Below are 23,176 nucleotides of genomic sequence, written 5' to 3' on the forward strand. Positions count from 1 at the left end.
GGGGAGGGGGGAAAGTGTCATTGAAAACATAGTTTGTGGCCGGGCGTGGTGGCTCACACCTTTAATCCCAGCACTTTGGGAGACCGAGGCAGGTGGATCACGAGGTCAGGAGTTTGAGACCAGCCTGGCCAACACAGTGAAACTCTGTCTCTACTAAAAATACAAAAATTAGCTGGGCATGGCAGTGCATGCCTGTAGTCCCAGGTACTAGGGAGGCTGAGGCAGGAGAATCGCTTGAACCCAGGAGGCGAAGGTTGTGGTGAGCCGAGCATCGTGCTATTGCACTCCAGCCTGGGCGACAGAGCGAGACTCTGTGTCAAGAGAAACGAAAAGAAAAGAGAAGAGAAGAAAGGAAAGGGAAGGGGAGGGGAGGGGTGGAGCAGGGGGAAAGTGCCATTGAAACATAGTTTGTGATCCATAGGTTGCCTTCAATCCCAGCACTTTGGGAAGCAGAGCAGATCATGAGGTCAGGAGATCCAGACCACCCTGACCAACACGGTGAAACCGACCAACGTGGTGAAACCTCGTCTCTACTAAAAAAAATACCAGCTACTTGGGAGGCTGAGGCAGGAGAATCACTTTGAACCGGGGAGGTGGAGGTTGCAGTGAGCTGAGATCGCACCAATGCACTCCAGCCTGGGCAACAAAGAGCAAAACTCCAAAACTCTGTCTCAAAAAAAAAAAAAAGAAAGAAAGAAAGAAAGAAAAGATAGTTTGTTACTCAAAGTTCCCCTAAAAAAGGGAGTACACCAAGGTGTGCCACACAGGAAGCAGAAGGAGTGGGAGGAACTGTGGGCAAGGGCCTCTATTGTGGTGTCCAAGGCTGGGCCGGCAGGTTAGGACTGAATAATTAAAGTGGATTCTGGAGCATGGGCTGTCCCTAGTTGTCTGGTGCGTAGACCTGGAGAGATTAGGGCAGGTGGAGTATAAAAGCAGATTAAGGAGGGAGTTGAGGGGGCTGGGATTAGTTGACTTGCGTTTGAAAAGCATGCTTTCAGAGGAGTTATTTACTCTTATGGCTGGGTGAGGTGGCTCATGCTTGTAATCCCAGCACGTTGAGAGCCCAAAGTAGATGGATCATTTGACGTCAGGAGACTGAGATCAGCTTGGCCAATGTGGTGAAATCCCATCTTCACTAAAAATACAAAAAGAATTAGCTGGGCCTGGTGGCGCATGCCTGTAATCCCAGGTACTTGGGAGGCTGAGGCAGGAAAATCCCTTGAACCCGGGAAGCAGAGGTTGCAGTTAGCGGAGATAGCGCCATTGCACTCCAGCGTGGGCGACAGAACGAGACTCTGTCTGATAAAAAAGAAAAAGAGTTATTTACTATCTATAGAGGCTGGGTAACCCTGGGAGGGTCAGTCCCACAATGGTCAACAAGGCCCCAGATTACAGAGCATTGGAATACAGAAAATACATGACATGGTTAATCCACGCCCTGTGGCCAGCACTTAGCAAATAGGTCCCATCTTTGCATTTTCACAATCCTCAGTCTGGCATTATGCTTAACTTCATGTTCCAGATGAGAAAACTGAGGCACAGTGGGGGGGAGTAACTTGGCCGAAGTAATGCAGTTAAGAAGAGCAGGAGCTAGGATTCAAACCCAAGTTCAAAACCACCTCAGCTACTTGGAATCCTAGCAAATTAAAGGTTGTGATAATTCATGTCAAGTGCTGGCAAGGATGCGAAGTCACTGTAAACTCTCTTACTCCGCTGGTGGAAGACCAGATTGATAAAAACACATGGGGAACCCTAGCAGACCTAGTAAAGCTAAATGTATTCTTTCCTTGCTATCTGGCAGCTCCATTCCTGGGTGTCTCTCCAGCACAAATGAGTGCACCAAAAGACATGGACAGAGACATTCACAGAAGTTTTCTTTGTAATGGCCAAAGACTGGAGAGCATCCAAATGGCTAACAATAGGAGAATGGAGAAACTGATTACGGTGCATTCACACAATGGATTACACACAGCTATGGGCATGAATGAAATATTGCTGCACACACATGGATCACTCCCATCATGTTCAACAAAAGCAGCAGCACAAAAGAGGGCACACTATCGTTTCACTTATAGTTGAAGCTCTAGAGCAGGCAAAAACTAATCTAAGGTGATAGAAGTCAGAATGATGATTCCCTTGAGGGTGCAGGTCATTATTAACTGAGGGGGCCTCTGGGGAGATGGAGATGTTCTTTTTTTCTTTTTGAGACGGAGTCTCGCTCTGTCACCCAGGCTGAAGTGCAGTGGTGCGATCTTGGCTCACTGCAACCTCCATCTCCCGGGTTCAAGCAATTTTCCTGCCTCAGCCTCTCCAGTGGTTGGGACTACAGGCACCCGCCGCCATGCCCAGCTAATTTTAGTATTTTTAGTAGAGATGGGATTTCACCATGTTGGCCAGGCTGGTCTTGAACTCCTGACCTCAAGTGATCTGCCTTCCTCGGCCTCCCAAAGTGCTGGGATTATAGGCGTGAGCCACCGCCCTCAGCTGAGATTTTCTAAATCTTGATCTGGGTGGAGGTTGCAGGAGTGTGTGTGTGTGTGTGCGCGCGCGCGCACGCGTGCATATGCGGGCATACATACATATACATAAAATCATCAAGCTATATACTTAAGATTTATGCACTTTACTGTATGCTAGTTGTACCTCAATAAAAAAAGTAGATTTCGGCCGGGCGCGGTGGCTCAAGCCTGTAATCCCAGCACTTTGGGAGGCCGAGACGGGAGGATCACGAGGTCAGGAAATCGAGACCATCCTGGCTAACACGGTGAAACCCCGTCTCTACTAAAAAATACAAAAAAACTAGCCGGGCGAGGTGGCTGGCGCCTGTAGTCCCAGCTATTCAGGAGGCTGAGGCAGGAGAATGGCGGGAACCCGGGAGGCGGAGCTTGCAGTGAGCTGAGATCCGGCCACTGCACTCCAGCCTGGGCGACAGAGCAAGACTCCGTCTCAAAAAAAAAAAAGTAGACTTCTACCTGCTATAACTGCACATGAGGACTTCTGGGCTCCTGTTCTTAGAAGGCCTTGTGGTGCCAGGGCCCTGGCATTTGGGAAGATGGGGCTTGGCCATTGGGCTCCAGTCACCGCCCCCCCTTCCTCAGTCAATAGGCTGATTTGCATGCTCTGTTGTGGTCCAGTGGCCTTCCCAGCCCTGTGCCCCAAAGCACCTGGAGCATATAGCCTTGCAGAACTTCTCCTTGCCTGCCTCCCTGCCTCTGGCCATGGCCTGCTGGTGCCTCAGCTTCCTTCTGATGGGGACCTTCCTGTCAGGTGAATCCTCCCTGGGTCTCACTCACCTGGGTGTGGGGTGGGGAACAGTACTGGCCCCAGAAGGCCCCTGCAAGGAGGCAAATGGATGGGGACAGTAGAGCAGGTCCTGGGAGGGATTTTTTTTTTTTTTTTTTTTTTGAGACGGAGTTTTGCTCTTGTTGCCCAGGCTGGAGTGCAATGGCGCAATCTCGGCTCAATGCACCTCCACCTCCCGGGTTCAAGTGATTCTCCTGCCTCAGCCTCCTGAGTAGCTGGGATTACAGGCATGCGCCAACACACCCGGCTAATTTTGTATTATTAGTAGAGACAGGGTTTCTCCATGTTGGTCAGGCTGGTCTCAAACTCCTGACCTCAGGTGATCTGCCCACCTCAACCTCCCAAAGTGCTAGGATTATAGGCTTGAGCCACCACGCCTGGCTGGATGGAGTATTGAGGTAGAGGGGTGACCTGGCTTCAGGCAGCTCTGCCCTTGACCTGGGGCAAATCACTTCCCTGTGTGGGTCTTGATTTTCCCATTGGTGAACGACCAGATCATTAGAGCCCCGGACTCTGACTTTGGGTCTCCTTGTTTTTCACAGGGGAAGCTATTGTGGGCTGGTCCCTACCCCACAGGACCTGAGGCAATCTAACCTCCCTGAGAGGGTCCCTGCAGCCAGTTTCCTGAGGCTGAGTAGATGTGTGGGACAGCCCAGGAGTTTCCTGGGGTTGGTTAGTCTGTATTCAGGGTTTGGAAGAGCTGAAGTGAAGTGGGCAGGGAAGTGGGGGAGGAGGGGTGCAGTTCTTCAGAAACGTGGGTGGGTAGCAGAGAGAACTAGAGGCTGCTAGTCCAACCTTCTGAGCTCTGGGCCTTTAACTGAACACGGATCCTTTAGGATATGGCACTAATGGGGACTTGGGGGCTAACTCTAAATCCCTCACTCACAAAGGGAGATGGAGGTTCAGAGAGGGCACCCTAAGTCACACAGAACCAGGCCTCCTGCGCCCCATTCACTGCTAATCCCATAGCACTGGGCTGTGAGCCCTTTGGAACTGGAAGTCTCCATGGAGTCCAACCAAGTTTTCATAGGGCAGGGGTGGGAGAGAAGGAGCTCAGGCTGGGCCTGAGTGGGTTTGTGTCTCTCAGTCTCCCAGACAGTCCTGGCCCAGCCGGATGCACTGCTGGTCTTCCCAGGCCAAGTGGCTCAACTCTCCTGCACGCTCAGCCCCCAGCACGTCACCATCAGGGACTATGGTGTGTCCTGGTACCAGCAGCGGGCAGGCAGTGCCCCTCGATATCTCCTCTACTACCGCTCGGAGGAGGATCACCACCGGCCTGCTGACATCCCTGATCGATTCTCTGCAGCCAAGGATGAGGCCCACAATGCCTGTGTCCTCACCATCAGTCCTGTGCAGCCTGAAGATGACGCGGATTACTACTGCTCTGTTGGCTACGGCTTTGGTCCCTAGGGATGGGGTGAGAGAAGTGCCTCCCCTCTGCCTCCCGTTTCTGCCCCTGACCTTGGGTCCGTTTTTAACTTTCTCTGAGCCTTGCTTCCCCTCTGTAAAATGGGTTAATAATATTCAACATGTCAACAACAGCTATTGTGAGGGTCATGAGATCCTGGCTGAAAAATGTGACTGTGGTGGGTCTGGGAGTTGAAGACCCACTCTTGGGGTGGGGTGCAGTGTGCGGGGGAATGGGGATTCTGGGGACCGTTGTCAAAGAGGAAGCACCTGAGACTCTTGGGGCATGGCCCAGACTCCCCCCTGGCCCCCTGGGGACTCAAACTGGTAGCCTGACCTTCCTGTGACCTGAGGAGCTGCAGGGAGAAAAAGGAACCAGCCCTTGACGCCCCCAACTCTGCATGGTTGGTTATGGTCCAAGGGTTATGGCTCTAGGGTGGCTGGTCCCCATGACGCTCAGGCTGTTGGCTTGGGGAGGGGCAGCCACTGCCTACCCCTTGGAATCTGTGCCCAAGGCCCGACAGAGCATTGATGGGGCAGGAAGGCAGGTGTGTGTAGGTAGCATGCGGGGGCACTCGAGCGCCATGGCTGAGGGTGCTGAAGGCAGGTGGGCAGATGGCTGGGGCAGAATCTCTTTTCTCGGGACAGTGTGTTCTCCTGATGTCCTGTGATTGGGCCAAGGTCTGTGGAGGGAAGCTCTCCCACAAGCTGGGCAGCTGCACCTGAGCTGGGGCGGGCATGGGCAGAACACTGGGTGGAGGAGTCAGTCTTGCCATCAGCAGCAAGGAGCGGGTGGAGATTTTTTTTTTTTTTTTTTTTTTTTTTTGAGATGAGTCTCACTCTGTCGCCCAGGCTGGAGTGCAATGGCACTATCTTGGCTCACTGCAACCTCCGCCTTTCAGGGTCAAACGATTCTCCTGCCTCAGTAGCTGGGATTACAGGCGCGTGTCACCACTCCCAGCTAATTTTTAGTAGAGACAGGGTTTCGCCATGTTGGTCAGGCTGAGTCTCAAACTCCTGACCTCGTGATCCAACCGCCTCGGCCTCCCAAACTGCTGGGATTAAAGGCGTGAGCCACTGCGCCCGGCCAGGGGGGCGTAGATTTCAATAACACATTCCTCTTCCCTCCCAGTGCGCCTGAGAGGCGGCGCTTCAGGTCGAAGTCAGCCCTGGGATGCAGAGTTGCAGGGCTCAGGGTCCTGGGATGGTCCCGCAGACACTCCTAGCTCTTCGCCTGCCCCTTCTCATCTCTTTCTGTTGGGGGCGGGGAGGGCAGGCAGGACCAGGGCTACCCTTGAAACAGGTTGAGGGAGGCAGATCCTAACAGGACCCCGGTGCCTGTGTAGAGTGACAGGGTCGACAGCTCTGGGGCTCCACTCTCCTTTCCCTGAAGACCCCAGCTGCTTCAGTAGCTTCTGGCTTGCACCCAGCCCCAGCGCAGATTCCCCGAGTGCCGGCGGCTCGAGGTCCGCCCGCTCGTCCCGACCTGTTTCCTCCTCTACTCTCCTGCCAACGCCTGCCCATCTCTGTTTCCCGGAGGGCCAGAGCCACCATGCCGACCGGAGAGGCTCTCCTGACTCGGGTCCTTATGTTCCGGGGCCCGGGCGGCTACCCGCGGCAAACCCCGGCGAGGTGGGACCACCGAGACGCCGGGACCTCCGCGCGGCCTAGAGTGGTCCCGGAAGTGCCCGCGGGTCGGGGGCGGGGCTCTGGGCTCTCTGGCGGCCACGGGCACAGCGTCAGCAGCTGCAGCGGAGCAAGGCAGCGTCGGCCGCGTCGGCCGCGGGTTGGAGCAGCTCCGGTGCGGCCCCGCCCCGCCCGCCTGCGGCCCCGCCCCGGCCCAGGTGAGCTGCCCCGCCCCGGCCCAGGTGAGTGGCCCCGCGTCCGTCGGTGTGACCCAAGTCCGCCTGACCACCTGTCTCTCCGGTGGCCCTGGGTGCGCGTGTCCCGAATAGCGGGGAAACCTGTAGGGGCGCCACGTCGCCGCCTGGGCAGCGTGTGCGGGTCCGTGGCCACTCTTGGGTCCCCAGCCAGGAAACCTTGACTACACTAAGGGTTTGCAGGGTGCCCAGGCCCTAGGGACTCTCTGGAGGATGGGATGACAGATGCAGAAGGACCCAGAGAAGGCCCTGACAGAGGTGGGAAGCATGGAGTTGCAGACCGTTGCATTTTCGGTCCAAAAACACTTAACATGTTGTGGGAGACAGATAAAGGGTTGCCAACTTTTTATCCTGAGTGGAGACTTCAGCGTGTAGGGGCTACATAGTGGGAATGGAAAACCTCTACCGAGGGAAGTTTGAGAACATCAGGATTTAACAGGTGGGCGGAGGAAGAGTTGCAATCTAAAGATATCAAGAAAGAGAACTTGGAAGGCATGAAAATTGGGAAGAAAGCGTTCAGAAGCCAAGGGAAGAAAGCGAGGGTGGGGATGGGGTTGGGGGGGGGGGGTAGCTCAAAGCTTTCATGCACCCAGGTAGGCAATGTGGGCGGGTGAAGGGATATTGTCACATCTTCGTTTTTCAAGAGAAAGCCAGAAACCTACTGAGTTTTAAATATTGGCAACTAAGGAAAATGAACAGGAAAAGCCGAACTCTTCGAGAGCCAAACATAACGTAGCAGATCTCCAGGCTGCCAATTTGCAACCTCTGAAATGAAGGGTTTTGAGAAGGAGGTATTGGAGAGCAGTGCCAGATGGGGTGGGAAGGTGAGGACTGAGAAGAGAGGGACTTGGCAATGAGGAGGTCATCGGATGCCAGAGCTGAGGTCCCAGCTGAAATCGGAAACTCGAAATTTGTCGTGGTGCCATACATAGTTGTATGATTTTTCTTGGCAACATTTAACAACTTAGGAGGAACTGGTAGAGAAGGCTGGGACTTAGCGGCTAGTTGCAGCCAGACGAGGAGGTGAGGAGCATGGTGCTGGAGCGTGAGAGTTAAGTGACGCGCATAGTAAGAGTCTAAGCTGGATGGAGAAGGGGTGGAACTGGCAAAGGAGAACTAGAGTAAAAATGGCTTGGATTTCATGAGGTCGAAAAGCATAAATTGAGTGAGAGCTGGAAGGGTTGGAGATTATGGGTTGCTGAAGAGGAGGGGGAGGGGGAGAGGAGTTGAAGTGATCTAAGAATTTTTGAAAATACTTTAGGGCTGGGCGAGGGGGCTCATGCCTGTAATACCAGCGTTTTAGGAGGCCAAGATGGGTGGATCGCATGAGCTCAGGAATTCGAGACCAGCCTGCGCAACATGGCGAAAACCCGTCTCCACAAAAAGTACAAAAATTAGGCGAGGCACGTGCCTGTAGTCCCAGCTACTTTTGTTTCTTTTCTTTTCTTTTTCTCTTTTTTCTTTTTTCTTTCTTTTTTTTTTTTTTTTTGAGACAGAGTCTCGTACTGTCGCCCAGGCTGGAGTGCAGTGGCGCGATCTCTGCTCACTGCAAGCTCCGCCTCCTGGGTTCACGCCATTTTCCTGCCTCAGCCTCCCAAGTGGCTGGGACTATAGGTGCCCGCCACCCAGCCCGGCTAATTTTTTTGTATTTTTAGTAGAGACGGGGTTCACTGTGTTAGCCAGGATGGTGTCCCAGCTACTTAGGAGGCTGAGATAGGAGAATCACTTGAGCCCGGGAGCCAGAGGTTCCAGTGAGCTGTAATCACACCCCTGCACTCCGTTCTGGAAAAAGAAAATACTTTAGTTCAGTCCTGTTTAAAAATATATCCAGTCTTTCTATTGGCTGAAAAATCATTTAAAAAAATCATTTCTGGGCCGGGCGTGGTGGCTCACGCCTGTAATCCCAGCACTTTGGGATGCCAAGGCGGGCGGATCACCTGAGGTCAGGAGTTTGAGACCAGCCTGGCCAACATGGTGAAACCCCGTCTCTACTAAAAATACAAAAATTATCCGGGCCTGGTGGTGAGTGCCTGTAATCCCAGCTATTCAGGAGGCTGAGGCAGGAGAATTGCTTGAACCCAGGAGGCGGAGGTTGCAGTGAGCCGAGATTGCGCCATTGCACTCCCGGCTGGGCAACAAGAGTGAGACTCCATCTCAAAAAAAAAAAAAAAAAAAAAAAATCATTTCTGCTGGGCATGGTGGCTCATGCCTGAAATCCAGCACTTTGGGAGGTGGAGGTGGGAGGATTGCTTGAGCCCAGGAGTTCAAGACTAGCCTGGGCAACATAATATTATCTCATCTCTAAATAAAAAATTAGCTGGGTGTGGTGACTTGCCTCTGTAGTCCCAGCTGCTTGAGAGGCTGAGGTGGGAGGATCAGTTGAGCCTGGGAGGTCAAGGCTGCAGTGAGCAGTGATTCCACTCCTGCACTCCAGCCTGGGTGACAGAGTGAGACCTTGTCTCAACCAAAAAAAATTTTTTTCAAGTAGAAATGAGTTCTGACTATTCTGGTTAATTTAGTATATATATATATATATTTAAGGCAGTTACTCCCTAGATTCAGTATAAGGATAATAGTACCTTTGTATAGAGTTGTGAAGATTAAATGAGGTGCCATGAAGGACCTATTAATGCCTAGCACATAGTAGGTGCTCAGTGAATATGAGCTGTTGCTATCGTTATTGTGTCACCTGAAGACTTTGCCTTTATCTAGCACAGAAGTTTCTGAATAGAGCTCTTTGGGGCTTCTTCAGGGGCCACAGCTGGGAGGGGGAGTGCCGAGTGGGCTGTTCTAGCTTCCTTCATTGTCCCTGCTAACGCGCCCTCCTTCAACTGGAGCAGCTCTGCTTTTGTCTGTTTTATTTATTTATATCTCCTAGACCAGTGATCCCCAACGTTTTTGGCATCAGGGACCAGTTTTGCGGAAGACCATTTTTCCCTGAATGGGTGGGGGACATGGGGAATGGTTTTGAGATGAAACTGTTCCACCTCAGATCATCAGGTGTTGGAGTCTCATGAGGAGTGCACAACCTAGATCCCTCATATGCACAGTTCACAATAGGGTACGAGTTCCTATGAGACTCTAATGCCGCTGCTGATCTGATAGGAGGCAGAGCTCAGGCTGTAATGCTCGCTCACCTTCTACTCACCTTCTGCTATGCGGCCCGGTTCCTAACAGGACACAGACCGGTGCCTGTCCCCCACCCTGGGAGTTGGGGACCCCTGTCCTAGACAGTTGACTTATTTGACTAAAGTGTTCTTTGACCAAAAAAAGTGACAGTTCTAGCACAAAAACAAATGGCTTTTCCTCCATTTGATCACTTATTCAACAACTGTGTTCATTGGAATTATGCTTTTGTGCTGGGGGCTGGAGCTTCTGAAATGAAGGAGCGCAGTATTTGCCCTTAGGGGATTTTCAAGATAATGGTGAGGGCCTGAGATGGTGAACAACCTGAGGGTGCAAAGAAAAGGGGACATTTGGACAAGTCCTGAAGGATGAGCAAATGGCAGTCTGAGAATTGTCCTTACCTGTTAGGACCAGACAACAGGAGTGCAAATTAGTCATCAAGCTGGAAAATTGGAAGGGTTGGAGGGACCAGCCTGGGCAATACAGTGCAACCTCATCTCTACAAAAATAAATAATTTAAAAAATTAGCAGAGTGTGGTGGTGTACACCTGTAGTCCCAGCTGTTCAGGAGGCTAAGGTGGGAGGATCACTTGAGCCTGGGAGGCAGAGGTTTCAGTGAACCAAGATCACACCACTATACTCCAGCCTGGGCAATAGGGCGAGAGCATATCTCAAATGAAAAAGAAGAAGTGTATAGGAGAGACAGGCAGGAGGTGGACTGGAAGGGCCAGGTGTGAAGGAGTTGGGCTGTCACAAGATCCTAAGAAGAGAACCACCAGGCTGGGCATGGTGGCTCACGCCTGTAATCCCAGTACTTTGGGAGTCTGAGGCAGGTAGATCACTTGAGGTCAGAAGTTTGAGACCACCCTTGCCAACATGGTGAAACCCGGTCTCTACTAAAAATACAAAAATTAGCCAGGCATGGTGGTGGGCACCTGTAATCCCAGCTACTTGGGAGGCCAAGGCAGGAGAATCACTTGAAATTGGAAGGCAGAGGTTGCAGTGAGCCAAGATCGCACCGCTGTACTCCAGCCTGGGCGAAAGAGTGAAACTCCATCTCAAAAAAAAAAAAAAAAGGGAACCACCATAATCCATAATCAGGCTTACATTTTAGATATTTGACTCTATTGTTAGTGTAGGGCATGCACCAGAGGGAGAGGTGGAAACCAGAGGTCAGCAGCTAGTTTGGAGGTGAGCACTAAAAAGATCCCAGGAGGTAACACTGAAGCCTGAGCTGCAGAGTGGCAGTGAGGACTGAGAGACAGAGATGCTGCCCATGCAGCCTCAGGAAGTAGATAGGAGGGGACCAGTTAGGTGAGAATAACAGCAGCTATGCTGACTCCCAGGCTGGGGCACTTGGCTGGAGGGAGTGCGGCTGAACTAGGGTAAGGGAAGAGTTCTCTTTCTCTTTCTGTCACCCAGTAGCTGGAGTCTTGCTCCTTTTCTGCAATGGCCCCACTTCCTGGTTGTTGTTGTTGTTGTTGTTGTTGTTTGAGACAGAGTCTCGCTTTGTCACCCACGTTGGAGTGCAGTGGGGTGATCTCTGCTCACTGCAGTCTTTGCCTCCCAGGTTCAAGTGAGTCTCCTGCCTCACCCTCCCTAGTAGGTGGGATTACAGGCATCCACCACCACACCCGGCTAATTGTTTTGTATTTTTAGCGGAGACGGGATTTCACCATGTGACCAGGCTGGTCACTCCTAACCTGTAGTGATCTGCCAGCCACGGCCTCCCAAAGTGCTAGGATTATAGGTGTAAGCCACCGCGCCCAGCCCCCACTTCCTGTTTTAGCTCACCTTTCTGAACACCTTCAGCCCGTAGAGTCTAGACACCATGATGTGGCACTTGATTGTGTCTGTCTGTCTGCCTTCAGTTGTCTGTGCTAAGCAAAACTTGCCTCTAACTCATTTGGGATCATCTTCAGGGCAAGATTGTGTCTTATGCATATTTGGTTATTTCTAGATTCTAGGACAGGAAGCCGGCATTCTAGGACATGAGCTGCTTGACTTGCTGACTTGACAGCGTTCCTGTTTTCTTTTCAGATTGTCAGAACATTAAGTGTAGCCCAAAGAAGAACATTTTTAAAGAAATACAACCATTGGGGATGATAGCAGATTCACAATGGAGGTTCCCCCAGCAACCAAGTTTGGCGAGACCTTTGCATTTGAGAACAGGTTAGAGTCACAACGAGGACTTTTCCCAGGGGAGGACCTGGGGGACCCTTTTCTTCAGGAAAGAGGTTTGGAGCAAATGGCTGTGATCTACAAGGAGATCCCTCTTGGTGAGCAAGACGAAGAACATGATGATTATGAGGGGAATTTCAGTTTGTGCTCAAGCCCTGTTCAGCATCAAAGTATCCCCCCAGGAACCAGACCCCAGGATGATGAGCTCTTCGGACAAACCTTTCTCCAGAAATCCGACCTCAGCGTGTGTCAGATAATCCACAGTGAAGAACCCAGTCCATGCGATTGTGCAGAAACAGACAGAGGGGACTCAGGACCTAACACGCTTCACAGAACCCCACAACCAGCCAAGCCCTACGCATGTCGAGAGTGTGGGAAGGCCTTCAGCCAGAGCTCGCACCTGCTCCGACACCTGGTGATCCACACCGGGGAGAAGCCCTATGAGTGCTGTGAGTGCGGGAAGGCCTTCAGCCAGAGCTCCCACCTGCTCAGGCACCAGATCATCCACACCGGGGAGAAGCCCTATGAGTGCCGGGAGTGTGGGAAGGCCTTCCGCCAGAGCTCAGCCCTCACGCAGCACCAAAAGATCCACACCGGAAAGAGGCCCTACGAATGCAGGGAATGCGGGAAGGATTTCAGCCGGAGCTCCAGCCTCAGAAAACACGAGAGGATTCATACAGGAGAGAGACCTTATCAGTGTAAGGAATGTGGGAAATCCTTCAACCAGAGCTCGGGCCTGAGCCAGCATCGGAAGATCCATACCCTAAAGAAACCTCACGAGTGCGATCTCTGTGGGAAAGCCTTTTGTCACAGGTCACACCTCATCCGACACCAGCGGATCCACACTGGGAAGAAACCATACAAATGTGATGAGTGTGGGAAGGCCTTCAGCCAGAGCTCCAACCTCATTGAGCACCGCAAGACCCACACCGGCGAGAAGCCCTACAAATGTCAGAAGTGCGGGAAGGCCTTCAGCCAGAGCTCCTCCCTCATCGAGCACCAGCGCATCCACACCGGTGAGAAGCCCTACGAGTGCTGTCAGTGTGGCAAGGCCTTTTGCCACAGCTCTGCGCTGATCCAGCACCAGAGAATCCACACTGGCAAGAAGCCCTATACCTGCGAGTGTGGCAAAGCCTTCCGGCACCGGTCAGCCCTCATCGAGCACTATAAAACCCACACCAGAGAGAAGCCCTACGTGTGCAATCTGTGTGGCAAGTCCTTCCGGGGGAGCTCGCACCTGATTCGCCATCAGAAGATTCATTCTGGGGAGAAGCTATAGAAAGAGGAGCCCACACAAAGCTTGAAAGCCTGTGCTAGATGGAGCCCTTATTCCACATCGCATGGTCTCCAAGACCCCACCTACCTCCCTGATGCTGAATGGAAACCCTCCAACCTAAGCGCTCTTGAACATCCCACTAGCAGGAAGGCCCCACGTGGCCCCCGGCCAAGCACGCCAGCTCTCAGCAGGTTTTCTGCATGGAAGAGAAGGCGGGGCGATAGGGAGGGCAGCTGGAAAAGAGAGCTGGCCTTCAGTTTCTCCTTCTTGCATTTGACTCCCAAGCCTACAGGATTTCATTTTACCCTGTCTTTGCTTTTCCCAGAATCCAGAAGAAGAATAAATGCCAAGAGGGAGAAAGTTGAGTTAAACCCAGGAAAATATCAAATGAACTCTTTAAAAAATCAGGCTGCGGTCTGGCACTTTTAGAAGACAGAAACCACACTCACTGTCCAAATCAGTGGAAGAAAAATGAATTCAAAAGTAGAAGTGTCAGCAGCAAAGTGTAATTTTCTCACTGGGTTGGGCATTGGTGGGGACAACCAAAACAGGTCTGCAGAACAAAGGCAGGTCTGGAGGGTGGGTCTTGGGATTGGGGGTACGGGTGGTGAGCCCCTGGGCATGGTCTCTTAACCCTCTCCTTAGCCCTAGGGCAGTTTCCCTCAGACAGCTCTGTTACAGGAGGATAGAGATTTGATCCTGTTGGCCGGAGGATGTTTGACACCCAGCTGTGACTCAGCCTGGGCACTGGATGTGACTGCCCTCCAGGAATAACCCCTCCCTGAGACACAGTGTCCCCAAGACCACAGTGTGCCTTGGACATTAGCAGGGCCTGGGTCTGGTCTGGTCTGACGATGACGCAGCCCTCCTACCCCAGCGTCAGGGGACCTGGAAAGCTGGGTGGCTTGTTGGAGGAGGCCGTGTTCTAATCAGAAGGTCTGGGTTCAAGTCCTAGTTCCACCCCCTCCTAGCTGCGTGAACTTGAACAAGTTCTGTAACCTCCCCAGGCTCCATTTCCCCATCGAAGAGTTGGGGTAATGGGAACTGGCCATGTGCCTCTAAGGGTTGGTGCCAGGCTGCCATTCAGAATGCAGCCATGGTGAAAGTGCTTTGGCCACTGTGAGCAGTCATGGTGACTGAGGACAGATTCCCAGAGTGACCCCTGCCCCACCCCTGTGCATTTCTGCGGACTGGAGAGATGTTCCCATCTGGTTTGTGAGCGGTGGGACGTCTTATTGAAGAGGGCTTTCCCTCCCTCCTCCCCTTGCATCCTGGGCTGTGTATGCCTGTGGATGCACTGTCCCACACAAGGACGCGTCCTCTTGGACGCCATCCTGAGCCTCCTGTAGCAGCAGTGTCATTCTGCGCTTCCATATTCTGTCTTCCCCGCCTGCCAACTAGAAGTTCATGTGGGCCTTGTTTAAACAGTACCATTGCCTGTGTCCCACCCGGCCCAGTTCAATCAGCCCCAGGGGTGGCAGGTTTTAAAGCTCCCCAGGTGATTATAACTTCCTAGTGTGCAGCCAGGCTGTGGGCCCTGTGCGGGGCTTTTTTTTTTTTTTTTTTTTTGAGATGGAGTTTTGCTCTGTCTCCAGGCTGGAGTGCAGTGGTGTGATCTCTGCTCACTGCAATCTCCGACTCCTGGGTTCAAGCGATTCCCCTGCCTCAGCCTCCTGAGTAGCTGGGACTACAGGCACGTGCCACCATGCCTGAGTAATTTTTTGTATTTTTAGTACAGACGGGGTTTCCCCATGTTGGCCAGGATGGTCTCGATCTCCTGACCTCATGATCTGCCTGCCTGGGCCTCCCAAAGTGCTGGGATTACAGGCATGAGCCACCGCGCCCGGCCCGTGCTGGGCTTTTATGCATCCCTTGACAGCTTCCAATGTCAGCCTGCTGGCTTTGGCTGAGCAGAGCTTGAAGGCCATTCTGTCTCTGTGCCCCCACTCCCTGCTCCCTGTACCCGGAGCCTCAGGGATGGGCTCAGGCAGTGATGGTCAGTTGAGCGCTTGGAAAGTGTTTGGGGCCTCGGGGATCTCTTTAGTCCTGACTTCCCTCGGGTTCCTCAGAGCTAGTGGGGAAGGAGGCAGTCTAGGCTGTTTTGAAGTTTCCAACATTTATGGCTGAGCTAACATAACCTCATCATGGTAACACTGGCTATTTCAGCTGATCAGAAGCTCAGCATGGCCATTATGCCTAGTTTTGATGAATAAACATGGGAAAGCCATAATTAAGTTGGGCTTGATAGGCCAGAGATTTCCAAATGACAGATATGATGGGCTGGAGAGGTCATGGTGGGAGTTCTGGTCATGCCTCTGTCCAGCCCCTGTCTTTGCTACGTATGTGAAACATTTAACATTTAACCAGCACTCCATTGTCCACCAGAACCCTGTGACCAGTTGGACCAACTGGGTGGTGCCCTGGGCATTGCCTGCAAGTGGCCTCATTTCAGGTCTGTCTCTATCAAGAGTGAAGAGAGAATGCTAGGATGTAGTTGGGACAGCAGGCGACATCAAGCAGGGGCCCCTGAAAGATCTACCTCCTCTTTACCCCTGCCGCTCTCCCCCACCGTTATCATCTGGCAAATGTCTGTTACCTACCTTTGGTCTCTCCCTCCCCATCCTTCCTGCACACCCCAGCCAAACTGATTTTTAAAGCATCACTTTGCACAAGTCACCACTCTCCTTAAAACCAACTTTCAGGAGCTTTTCTGCACATAAACCCTCGTTTCGGCCAACCTGCTTTACCCACTCTGAGCACATGGAGTTCAGGCCGCCACTGCTCACTCCAGCATCACTCCCAGCTTATAATTCTGTGTTCTTCCTGCATTTTGAAATATGCACTTTCTCCTCCTCTCCCTCCCTCTCTTTTTCTAATTTTTGTGTAACATGGAGATGAAGATCCCCCTCTCCCCCAGGGGTTAACAGATAAACATGATAAGACCAGGTACTTTTCTTTTTTGGAAGTATGACCAGAGCCCCAGAGCCTCATTCCCTCTGTTCAAATTCTTTCCTTGTTTTATAGGTTTTTTTTGTTTTTTTTTTTTAGACAGAGTCTCACTGTCGCCTAGGCTGGAGTGCAGTGGTGCTGTCTCGGCTCACTGTAACTTCTGCCTCCTGGATTCAAGTGATTCTCCTGCCTCAGCTTCCTGAGTAGCTGGGATTACAGGCATGCACCACCATGCCTGGCTAACTTTTGTGTTTTGAGTACAGATGGGGTTTCACCATGTTGGTCAGGCTGGTCTCAAACTCCTGACCTCCTGATCTGCCTGCCTTGGCCTCCTAAAGTGTTGGGATTACAGGCGTGAGCCATGGCGCCTGGCCGGCTTATTAGATATTTATTTAAAACCCTCTCATTCTATTTAGATTCTCAAACTGTAAAGTTATAAAAGATCATCCCTGGCAATATTTTAATCAGTGATCTTTTAATTTAGTTGTTCTTTGTTTTTGTTTTTGTTGTCCTTTTTTTTTCTTTTTACGGCAGTGGTTTACTTAGATGTTGCTGAGTAGTACAAAACTCCAACTCTTGCTTTTATTTACTAATCTCTTTGTTTTGTCAGCGTATATGTGTTCTATCTCCTTTTTGTTTGTTTTTTTTACTTTATAATTCTAAGATTACTTAGATATAATTAATCATATTTTAAATATTTGTAGTAAATGTAGGTACTTTGGTCTATGATTTTTGTTTTGTTTTGTTTTGTTTTTAGAGGGAGTCTCGCTCTGTCGCCCAGGCTGGAGTGCAGTGGCATGATCTCAGCTCACTGCAAGCTCTGCCTCCCGGGTTCACGCCATTCTCCTGCCTCAGCCTCCCGAGTAGCTGGTACTACCACCATGCCCGGCTAATTTTTGTAGTAGAGACAGGGTTTCACCGTGTTAGCCGGGATGGTCTCGCTTTCCTGACCTTGTGATCCGCCCACCTTGGCCTCCCAAAGTGCTGGGATTAGATGTGAGCCACCGCCCCCGGCCATTTTTTTTTTTTTTTCCTCCTTCTTAGAGTTACAGCTTTGTCTGCACTCTGTAAGTTTTGATATGTGGTGTTTTTTGTTATAGTATTAAGAATTTCCTTTTGCCCAAGTGTTATTATTTAAAAATATTTCTAAGTGGGCCGGGCGTGGTGACTGACACCTGTAATCCCAGAGGCTGTAACTTGAGGAATGGGCTCAGAGCAGATCCTGGCACCGAACCCAAATGTGACAAGAAAAGACACAGGTGGGCCCAATGGCAGACCTATAGTCTATCCAGAAATGACACTCCACATATGGTTAATAACTCGTAGAGATGGGAAAAATACAAAAAATTAGCTGGGCATCGTGGTGTGCGCCTGTAATCCCACTTTGGGAGGCTGAGGTGGGTGGATCATGAGGTCAGGAGTTTGAGACCAGCCTGGCCAACATGGTAAAACCCTATCTCTACTAAAAATATAAAAATTAGCTGGGCTCGGTGGCAGGCACCTGTAATCCCAGCTACTGGGGAGGCTGAGGCAGGAGAATTGCTTGAACCTGGGAGGCGGAGGTTGCAGTGAGCCGAGATTGTGCTACTGCCCTCCAGCCCGGGTGACAGAGCAAGACTCCATCTCTGGGGAAACAACAACAACAAAAACAAAAAATAGCCAGGTGCGGTGGCTCACGCCTGTAATCCCAGCACTTTGGGAGGCTGAGGCAGGCGGATCACGAGGTCAGGAGATCAAACCATCCTGGCTAACACGGTGAAACCCCGTCTCTACTAAAAATGCAAAAAATTAGCTGGGCGTGGTGGCGGGCACCTGTAGTTCCAGCTACTCTGGAGGCTGAGGCAGGAAAATGGTGTGAATCCCGGAGGCAGAGCTTGCAGTGAGCTGAGATCACGCCACTGCACTCCAGCCTGGGCGAAAGAGTAAGACTCTGTCTCTCTCTCTCTCTCTCTCTCTATATATATATATTTCTAAGTGATGAATGCTTAGGGTATTGCTGCTTATCTCTTATTGTATGTGGTGTCAACATTTCTAAGTGTCCATAGGACTTCTTTGGGCCTGGATATATTATCAATTTTTATAAAAGCATTTGTGTAATCTCAAAATGTGTTTCTGTTCTACCACTTCTATTTGTTAACTCCATTTTTTCATTATTTTGTTCAAATCCATACTTTTCTCTGACTTTCATTTACTTTAGAGTTCTTAACCTGGGGTCTATGGCCTGCCTAGGAGTCTTTAGCATGTAGGGGTTTAGTGGTTGTAGACCCCTAGGGATCGAACAAAGCTGGGTATGTGCATGAAGGAATTTTGCTGGAACAAAGATCTGTAGTACTTACTATATTTTTAAATGCCTCTGTGACACCAAAACAGAACACTCATTTACCTGATCTAATCATAGTTTGATTTTTGTGTGTTATATCTTTATGTATTCCTGTTTCACTTTTAATTTATGTGTATTGTCGCTATGTTGTGCAGTTTTTCTCAAGTCATTTTTGAGAAATAGGCAGGGTATAAATTATCAATAAATAAGTATCACGTTTGGGGCATATATATTTAATAGAGATATATTGAAAAACTCAGCCGGGCACAGTGGCTCACGCCTGTAATCCTAGCACTTTGGGAGGCCGAGGTGGGCGGATCACTTGAAGTCAGGAGTTCGAAACGAGCTTGGCCATAATGGTGAAACACCATCTCTAGTAAAAATGCAAAAAATTAGCTGGGCGTGGTGGTGTTTGCCTGTAATCCCAGCTACTTGGGAGGCTGGGGCAGGAGAATCACTTGAACCCGGGAGGCGGAAGTTGCAGTGAGCCGAGATTATGCTACCACTCTCCAGCCTGGGTGACAGAGCAAGACTCCGTCTCAAAAAAAAAAAACCAGAAAAACTATGCCTTTTCGTACCTTCTTTGCCTCTTTTAATATTTCTAGCTTAAACTTGTCTTTTCCAAATATTATAATTGAAGCCCTTTGCTTTTCTTGAATTTGCATGGTAGAGTTTAGCTCAGCATTTTATTTTTTAAATTTGTGTATATATTTTGCTATACATCTGTATATAAACAACAAATCGTTAGAGTTTGTATTCTGGTTCTTTCTGTAATTTCTTTTTATACAAGAAATTCTATCATTAATACTATTGAGCAAGGCATAATTTATTTTCATCTTAATATTTTAATATATATTAACTAATTTAACCTCAAAAGGGCATGCTCAACCCTCACTCCCATCTCCAGGAGTTATTAACCATATGTGGAGTGTCATTTCTGGATAGACTATAGGTCTGCCATTGGGCCCACCTGTCTCTCTTCTTATCACATTTGGGCTCAGTGCCAGGATCTGCCCTGAGCCCATTCCTCAAGTTACAGCCTCTGACTTCAGGGTCCTCAGCTGTAACGGGGGAATGATGCCACTCACAGCCTTGGAGGGCTCAGAGGTATAAGGAATGCAAACGTGCTTAGCAAACTATGAGGTGCAGTTGATTATTACACTATTAGTATTTTGAAGTATTTTTTCTTTCTTTCTTTCTTTTTTTTTTTTTGAGATGAAGTCTCACTCTAGCCCAGGCTGGAGTGCAGTGGTGCGATCGCAGCTCACTGCAACCAGGATCAAGCGACTCTCCTGCCTCAGCCTCCCGAGTACCTAAAATTACAGGTGCATGCCATTGCACCTGGCTAATTTTTTTTTTTTTTTCAGGGACAGAGTCTCACTCTGTTGCCAGGCTAGAGTGCAGTGGCGTGATCTTGGCTCGCTGCAACCTCCACCTCCCAGGTTCAAGCGATTCTCCTGCCTTGGCCTCCTGAGTAGCTGGGCTAACAGGTGTGCGCCACCACGCCCAGCTAATTTTTGTATTTTTATTAGAGGCATGGTTTCCCTACATTCGCCAGGCCAGTCTCGATCTCCTGACCTCAGGTGATCCACCTGCCTCGGCCTCCCAAAGTGCTGGGATTACAGGCATGAACCACTGTGCCCGGGCCTCTTTATGAGTCTTTAATACCAATAATGCTTCCTCAAGATAAAGGCTCAAGTCCATTTCAGTGTTGACTGTCAGGGACTCAGCTGCAGACTCTTTTGATTTGTCTGCTTTTTGTTTGTTTTTGATTTTTTTTTTGTTTTTTGCAAGCCTTTATGCTGCTTTCCTGTCTTTCTTTTCTTCCTGAGTTCCCTTCCCCATACCTACAGCATGACCTCCATCAAGCTTGCAAGCTTGCTGTTTGCTGCAAAGAAACCTGGACTGACAACCTCTCTTCTGTCATCTGGGCAGCCAGACTGAGTGTCTCCTTCTACCTGTGTACATGTCCTCTAACACCTAACCCTTTGCAGCTTCTGTTTTTTTTTCTTTTGGAGACAGAGTTTTGCTCTTGTTGTCCAGGCTGGAGTGCAATGGCAAGATCTCGGCTCACCACAACCTCTGCCTCCTGGGTTCAAGCGATTCTCTTGCCTCGGCCTCCTGAGTAGCTGGGGTTATAGGCATGTGCCATCATGCCTGGCTTATTTTGTATTTTTATTAGAGACGGGGTTTCTCCATGTTGGTCAGGCTGGTCTCAAACTCCCTACCTCAGGTGATCCATCTGCCTCGGCCTCCCAAAGTGCTGGGATTACAGGTGTGAGTCACCATGCCCAGCCGGCTTCTGTTTCTTTATCTATAAACAGTACTGTCATGAAGATGCAATCAGATGGATTTTAGCTCAGAGCCTGCCACCTGGTGACTTACCCATGTTAGGTATTGTGGTTACAGCCCTGCTCTCAAATCACTTCTCCAACTCTCTAGCCTCAATTCATTTGCCAAAGCGTTTGGCCCCGGTATTTTGCTGCATATTCAGAAGTATGACCTCACGTCTGCAGAATGCCACTGGCTTTCACACGAAGCCTCCCAGAAAGGGATGCCAGGCCTCGACACTAGCTGGTGGATCTCAGGACTTGCCACTCCATTTTCGCGTTTTTCAGGACAACATCGCATACAGTTGGTCTCACAGTCTTTCCTGTCTTCCCAGTGGTCAGCTGCAGCCCAGTTCTAGGGCTTCTGTGGGGGAAGACAGGAGAGGCCTGGGAGTTAGGGCACTAAAATGTGTCAGATGAAGCTTTGCTTGCAAGGAGCTTACCACTTGGGTGGTGGAGAAGGCCCAGAAGGCACTACTACAGTGCTTCTAAATCAGGAAAAGATTGCTAAATGCCCGTACTACTCAGGATCACATGGGAGCCCAGAGTTGGACACCTGGATCCACCTGACATTGAAGATGTTTGGCTAAAATACTGATGGATGAATGGGAGGAGGGGGTGGATCACCTGAGGTCAGGAGTTTGAGACCAGCCTGAACAACGTTGAGAAACCCCATCTTTACTAAAAAATACGAAATTAGCCGGGCATGGTGTTGCATACCTGTAATCCCAGCTACTTGGGAGGCTGAGGCAGGAGAATCGCTTGAACCTGGGAGGCAGAGGTTGCGGTGAGCCGGGACCATGCCATTGCACTCCAGCCTGGGCAACAAGAGCGAAACTCCCATCTCAAAAAATAAATAAAAACAAAACAAAATAAAATAAATTTGGCTCCTCTGGTTAAAATTGACTGGGGCTCCCTATGACCTAAAGAACCAAGATTAAACTCCCTGTCTTGACCTTCAAAACTCTTCACAGCCTTCCCCCAAACTCTTCCATGTCGCCTTCCTACCTTTTCTGTTTTTTTTTTTTTTTTTTTGAGACGGAGTCTTGCTCTGCCGCCCAGGCTGGAGTGCAGTGGCCGGATCTCAGCTCACTGCAAGCTCCGCCTCCCGGATTCACGCCATTCTCCTGTCTCAGCCTCCGGAGTAGCTGGGACTACAGGTGCCCGCCTCTTCGCCCGGCTAGTTTTTTGTATTTTCTATTAGAGACGGGGTTTCACCGTATTAGCCAGGATGGTCTCGATCTCCTGACCTCGTGATCCACCCGTCTCGGCCTCCCAAAGTGCTGGGATTACAGGCTTGAGCCACCGCGCCCGGCCCCTACCTTTTCTTATAGCCACTTGGATGACTTCCTGTTCTCCAAGCAGGCCAGTCACCCTTTTTGTCCAGACTTCTCCCTCTGCCTGGAATGTTCTTCTCCCCTTCTTCCTTGGGCAAATTCCCCCTATCCTCCAAGACCCAATGCAGAGGACAGGTTTACTGGAAACCCCTTCAGGGTACTCCCAGTGCCTAGAATCCAGCCTGTCATTTTGGTTGAATAATTAATCAGATCAAGGACATCTTCCCTGAGTACCCAATAGAGACGCCCCCCTACACCCACCCCCTTGTGCTCCCTGCACTCCTCCTCCATGCTATGTTGGAACTTCTTGAAGTCGGGCTTCATTTCTTTTCTGTTTCATTTCTTTCTTTCTTTCTTTCTTTTTTTTTTTTTGAGACAGAGTCTCGCTCTGTTGCCCAGGCTGGAGTGCAGTGGCGCGATCTCGGCTCACTGCAACCTCTGCCTCCCAGGTTCAAGCCATTTTCCTGCCTTAGCCTCCTGAGTAGCTGGGACTACAGGCGCTCACCACCACACCCATTTAATAGAGACGGAGTTTCATCATGTTAGCCAGGCTGGTCTCAAATTCCTGACCTCAGGTGATCCGCCCACCTCAGCCTCCCAAAATGCTGGGATTACAGGCGTGAGCCACCGTGCCCAGCCTCATTTCTTTTCTTTTTTAGAGGAGTCAGGCTGGAGTGCAGTGGCACAATAGCTCACTGTAGCCTCCAACTCTTGGGCTCAAGTTCTCCCGCCTCAGCCTCCTGAATAGCTAGGGGATTGTAGGGGTGCACCACCACGCCCGGCTATTTTCTTTTTTTAATTACATTTTTGTAGAGACGGGGTCTTATTATATTGCCCAGGCTGGTCTCCAACTCATAGCCTCAAGCTATCCTCCCACCTCTGCTTCCCAAAGTGCTGGGATTACAGCTGTGAGCCTCCGCGCCTGGCACAGGCTTTATTTCTTATGCTCCTTCCTTTTTCCTGGCTGCCTTTCTAACTCTGTATCTGGCACATAAAGGTGCTCCGTATGTGTTTGTTGAATGAATGAATGAATGAATGAATGAATGAATGAATGAATGAATGAATGA

At 50.4% G+C, this 23,176-nt stretch overlaps 2 protein-coding genes across 5 annotated transcripts; both read left to right on the forward strand.

The window, feature by feature from the left end:
• The first annotated feature begins 3,119 nt into the window (after positions 1–3,119).
• On the forward strand, positions 3,120–4,844 carry VPREB3 (V-set pre-B cell surrogate light chain 3). Its single transcript, XM_023185737.1, has 2 exons — positions 3,120–3,267; positions 4,391–4,844. Exons 1-2 carry the CDS (start codon positions 3,219–3,221, stop codon positions 4,711–4,713), a joined length of 372 nt encoding a protein of 123 aa, XP_023041505.1. The 5' UTR covers positions 3,120–3,218; the 3' UTR covers positions 4,714–4,844.
• ZNF70 (zinc finger protein 70) lies at positions 4,587–15,400 on the forward strand. Of its 4 annotated transcripts, none has more exons than XM_023185732.2 (2): positions 4,587–4,720; positions 11,757–15,400. In XM_023185732.2, the coding sequence occupies exon 2, from the start codon at positions 11,836–11,838 to the stop codon at positions 13,174–13,176; it is 1,341 nt and encodes a 446-aa protein (XP_023041500.1). In that variant the 5' UTR covers positions 4,587–4,720; positions 11,757–11,835; the 3' UTR covers positions 13,177–15,400. The 4 variants fall into 4 exon arrangements, with proteins under 4 accessions (XP_023041500.1, XP_023041501.1, XP_023041499.1 ...); XM_023185733.2 differs by lacking the exon at positions 4,587–4,720 and adding an exon at positions 4,967–5,114; XM_023185731.2 differs by lacking the exon at positions 4,587–4,720 and adding an exon at positions 6,002–6,578.
• Positions 15,401–23,176: the final 7,776 nt, after the last annotated feature.

The sequence above is a fragment of the Piliocolobus tephrosceles genome, chromosome 19 (assembly GCF_002776525.5).
Source record: "Piliocolobus tephrosceles isolate RC106 chromosome 19, ASM277652v3, whole genome shotgun sequence".
Taxonomy (NCBI): Eukaryota; Metazoa; Chordata; class Mammalia; order Primates; family Cercopithecidae; genus Piliocolobus; species Piliocolobus tephrosceles.